Source organism: Seriola lalandi, unplaced genomic scaffold (genome assembly GCF_002814215.2).
Source record: "Seriola lalandi dorsalis isolate HSWRI2012SDOR001 ecotype SW California unplaced genomic scaffold, Sedor1 jcf7180002053655, whole genome shotgun sequence".
Taxonomy (NCBI): Eukaryota; Metazoa; Chordata; class Actinopteri; order Carangiformes; family Carangidae; genus Seriola; species Seriola lalandi.
The window spans coordinates 1-4,762 of NW_019524208.1; the positions used below are offsets into that span (position 1 = coordinate 1).

Below are 4,762 nucleotides of genomic sequence, written 5' to 3' on the forward strand. Positions count from 1 at the left end.
AGAGGAGGAAAGGAACACGATCGACACCACAGGAGGTGAGACTTGACGTTAACATGACGTGACCTTCATTAGCTGGAGCAGCAGGTGGTGGTAGAGACCACGGCACCATCACTTCTTATCCTGAGAGACGTTATTGAAACAGATAACTGTGTTTGTTACAGACAGAAACAAACACAGACAGTTGATGATGTTTTCTGTGTTTCCTGCTGCAGTTTTGGTCGAGGAGCCGCCGGCGGAGGAGAGTGTCGGTGAGTCAGACACGCTGAGGATGTGGAACTAGTTCAGTTTGTTATTTTGATTTAGTTTTATTTCTGGTTTCTGTCTGTTTCCAGTCCTTATGCTAAGCTAAGCTAACCAGCTAAGCTAACCAGCTGCTGACTGCTTTAATGCAGATTTAAAGAAGAAAGGAATCAAACAGAAAATACAGACATGAGTTACATCTCACAGGCTGAAAAATCAAAGCACTAAACGTGTAACACTCTGACTGAAGGTGTTATCCAGCGTTATCACTGAGTGATTATCAGCTCTGATAATGAGCTGGTGTTTTAATGTGTTAATGACACCAACGAGGAGTCGTTAACCGTGGTATTGTTTTCTGTTCGTTCTGCAGTGGAGTCTGCACGGCATCTGACGAGCTCCAAACTCTCACAGGAAGCAGGTACAGGTTCTGTAACGTAGCTGGTATTCAGTCTGGAAGGTTTCCAGGACTGTATGATCCACGGACACGTCCTGGAAGTGCTCAGACTCTGCTCTGGGAGATTATGAGACTCATAAACGTCACTGAATTGCTGTTTATCTCCTGTCAGAACCAGTTGTAGAAGCAGAGAACCAGTCTGAACCAGAACCACAGAGCGAGACGCCCAAAGAGGCAGAGAGCGTCCCAGAGGCCGAGGGTGAGCCACAAAACATAACATCTGTTTTCAGCTTCTTCTCCCACACTGATGATCTTTGCCTGTGATGATTCAGAAGCTGTTCGGCCCGTACAGGGTTCAAACCCGTGACCTCGGCACCGCACCACCACACTCTAACCAGCTGAGCTAACCTGCTCTTTCTGACCTTTGTTTTTTCTGAGCGTTTGGTATTTCAGAGTTTTGTAAAGGTGTGATGTCTGTGTCACATATATGGTTTAATGTTTAAAGATGTCAGCTGTTTCTTGTGTCCACTCTTTGATTTCCTGCGTTCTCGATCTACAATTAAACTCCATCTTTACATTTACAACTCAGTGTTGTGAGTCGCAAATGAACAGAAATCTCTGCAGGTGTGAACGGAGGGCTGGGAGGTTTTCTGTGTTTGGGATTTGAGCTCAGACTCCAAACCCAAAAGGAACTTGGCCCGTACGGGGATCGAACCCGCGACCTTGGCGTTATTAGCACCACGCTCTAACCAACTGAGCTAACCGGCCATATGAACTGGCCTGGCCCCTCGCCATTATCTCCTCCATTCTCCATGACTTCAGTCCTTAATAAAATGTAAACAGGTGAGTTAGAGAAACAGGTGTCATGACGGAGGAAATTAGCTGTAGAGACCCAGAGACCTTTGTCTCGCCCCTCCTCCCTCACAGATGGTAGAAGGTCGGTGCTTGAGGGAAAGATGGCCTCCTCTACAGAGTCGGGACTTTGGGACTTTTTAAATGTCTGTTCTTAATCTTAAATTATGAATCCTGAATTCTTCTATGAAATCTGAAAATGTGGAAAATGAATCAGGTTTTTCTGCAGGTTGAATTATTCTGTCATGTAGTTATAAAACAAACAAACAAACTGGACGATGTAGAGCCTCAGTTTTGATATCACAACTTTCTGTCCTTTAAACGCTCCTGGTTTCACTGCAGCTGAATTTGGACTCAAAAGCTGTTTGGCCCGTACGGGGATCGAACCCGCGACCTTGGCGTTATTAGCACCACGCTCTAACCAACTGAGCTAACCGGCCCTGTTCAGGAGTCACTCAGTCAGTCAGATCAGAATCTGGTTGTGGTTCTACACGTCTGTAGTGAGACTTTGATTCTTTCTATTCCTTTTCTTTTCACGAGTGTTTCCAGACTCTTGTCTTAGAAAACTGTAAATATTAAATGTTAGTCTCTTTTCATCCGTGTTGCAGGAACAACAGAGAAACAAGCCGAGGACAAGCTCAAAGAAAAAGGTAAAAACCGATAAAGATTTAAACAAACTAAAGAGAAATGTGTTTTATTCCTCCTCCTTTGATCCTCTCTTGTTCTCCCCGTTTCTCTCTCTCCTCCAGCAAAGAAGAAGAAACCGAAACTGTTGAATAAGTTCGATAAAACCATCAAAGCAGAGATCGATGCAGCAGAGAAGCTTCGCAAGAAGGTAAAGACGTGACGCTGACACCTGTCAGTCAGGAACACGGACGTCTGTGATTGATGCGTTTACATGTGTTTGTTTATCTCTGTGTCAGGGTAAGGTGGAGGAGGCGTTAAGAGCCTTCGAGACTCTGGTGCAGCAGTTTCCACAGAGCCCCCGCGCTCGCTACGGAAAGGCCCAGGTACGACAGCACAACATACAATGAAGTGGTGCTGCGTTAAAATGTTGTTGGTGACGATCCGTTGACCTGCAGGTGGAGGACGACCTGGCTGAGAAGCTGCGGAGTAACGACATGCTGCAGAGAGCCATCAACAGCTACAGAGAGGCGGCCGAGCTTCCCGACGCGACCTCTGACCTCCTGAAAGCTTCGCTGAAGAGACGAGCCGAGAGGCAGCAGTTCCTGGGTAACACAAACACTGTACAGCTACTTTACTTACCGACAGATACCCCACTGCCCCTCAGACATAGTCTCTTATTTAAAGCACTGTAACTCGTCAGGTGTGATTTAGATCATTTGTCATGAGACTCCAAACTTTACAATTCAAGGTACAAGTTTAGTGGCTAAAAATCTGTTTGTATCCCATACGGGGATCGAACCCACGACCTTGGCATTATTAGCTACACACTCTAACCAACTGAGCTAACCAGACATGCAAATGTGTGTTCACTCATCAATTAAAAAAATCCAATATTGATTATTCAAACTTAATCAAAGAATGTGTCAGTTGAACCGTGACAAAGATAAATGTGACTGAGAAACACTTTCTTTAAATGACCTCAAACCTGCAACACACATACATGCAGCTACCTCAGCTAAGCTAAGCTAATATTAGCTAACACTAGCTAACACTTACAACATGTGTTACATGGATGTTGGAACATTTGCTGAGTTCTTCATTTAGACACTAAACTTCTCCATCACTGTGATGAAGAGCTTAGTGAGTAAGATAAAGTATATGTGGCCCGTACGGGGATCGAACCCTTGGCGTTATTAGCACCACGCTCTAACCAACTGAGCTAACCGGCCATGGAGACATGTGAGCGGTGATGCACATCTGATCGAAGAGGGTTGGGGTGTTTTAATGTTTTTCATTCATTTCATTCTCTGTGTCTCAGGTCGGATGCGAGGGTCTCTGGCGACTCTGGAGAGGTTGGTTCAGATCTTTCCAGAAGACGTCAGTCTGAAGAACGACCTGGGCGTCGCCCACCTGTTACTAGGAGACAACAAGGGCGCCAAGAAGGTGTATGAAGAGGTGTGTGTCGGCCGCCAGCCGTGTTAAACTCATGCTTGTTGCAGTGGGAGGAGTTTGTTTGTTTGTTTGTTGTTAACTTTTCACTGATTGGCTGCCTGTCCTCTGTGCCACAGGTTCTGGCGGTTGCCCCCGGCAACGGCTTCGCTAAAGTTCACTATGGTTTCATCCTGAAGTCAGAGAACAAGATTGCAGAGAGTATACCATTCCTGAAGGTGAACACACACACACACACACACACACACACACACACCTGATTATTTTACTCATTAATCATTTAATTCTAAACACAGATGCAGAATACGCTTTTAAAATGTACAAGCTCTGATCAGGACCGTCCTGCAGTGTTACCCGTCAGCCACAAGGTGGAGCCAAAGGGTTAACCAGACAGGCTGAACCCAAACATCCAGATCCACAATCTATCAACAGCCTGAAGACGACTTTGATGTTGGAAAGTTTTACATTGAACAGACAGAACTTGGATTTGTAATAATCGTTGATTTTTGTTGAGTCTTCTGCTTCAAAAGCTGCTTGGCCCGTACGGGGATCGAACCCGCGACCTTGGCGTTATTAGCACCACGCTCTAACCAACTGAGCTAACCGGCCATGTACAGTAGTCATTATCCATCTGCTCTAAACTGTCCTGTTTGAATCCAGATAAATGCAGATATAAAAACCACTGACTTCCTCCGAGGTGTAGATCCACGCTCGGTCATTCCTCTGTGTGTAACTTTAACCTCCTAGGACCTGGCGTCCACATATGTGGACCTCACATTTTGGGTTCTCTAGCCCACAATACTAACTTTTTCTCAACAAGGGCCTGGTGACCACATATGAGGATATTATACTGCCACTCAGTAATAGAAATTTAAAACTAATGTCCTCATATGTGGACATCATTTTTCTCAGGTCTCTGAGAAAGAGAAATTAAAAATGCACGCCAGAGATCAGTTCTGTACAGCGTTCCTCTGTGTCTCCGTCTCCAGGCGTATCACTGGTATGAGCTGGGTCACAAACGAGGACACTTCGCCTCGGTGTGGCAGAGATCTCTGTACAACGTGGACGGACTGAAGGCTCAGCCCTGGTGGACGCCTAAAGACACCGGATACACCGACCTGGTCAAGGTACGCTGTCAGACTGTGTGTGTGTTTACACGTGTACAAGGCAGGTGTCTGAGAGTGTGTGTGTGTGTGTGTG

At 45.7% G+C, this 4,762-nt stretch overlaps 1 protein-coding gene and 4 non-coding genes across 5 annotated transcripts; 1 reads left to right on the forward strand and 4 right to left on the reverse strand.

Annotated features, from left to right (window-relative positions):
- Positions 1–4: 4 nt before the first annotated feature.
- LOC111651459 (aspartyl/asparaginyl beta-hydroxylase-like) lies at positions 5–4,654 on the forward strand (the record flags this gene model as incomplete). The annotated part of the gene is made up of 10 exons (XM_087172710.1): positions 5–35; positions 213–248; positions 611–658; positions 807–893; positions 2,095–2,136; positions 2,236–2,321; positions 2,410–2,496; positions 2,569–2,719; positions 3,432–3,568; positions 3,682–4,654. Coding segments are annotated over 10 exons (846 nt in total), but the record flags the coding sequence as incomplete, so codon positions are not given.
- Positions 1,329–1,402, reverse strand: trnai-aau (transfer RNA isoleucine (anticodon AAU)). Its single transcript has one exon. It is a non-coding gene; the product is annotated as a tRNA-Ile (tRNA).
- On the reverse strand, positions 1,853–1,926 carry trnai-aau (transfer RNA isoleucine (anticodon AAU)). Its single transcript has one exon. It is a non-coding gene; the product is annotated as a tRNA-Ile (tRNA).
- Positions 3,275–3,342, reverse strand: trnai-aau (transfer RNA isoleucine (anticodon AAU)). Its single transcript has one exon. It is a non-coding gene; the product is annotated as a tRNA-Ile (tRNA).
- On the reverse strand, positions 4,098–4,171 carry trnai-aau (transfer RNA isoleucine (anticodon AAU)). The gene has a single exon. It is a non-coding gene; the product is annotated as a tRNA-Ile (tRNA).
- Positions 4,655–4,762: the final 108 nt, after the last annotated feature.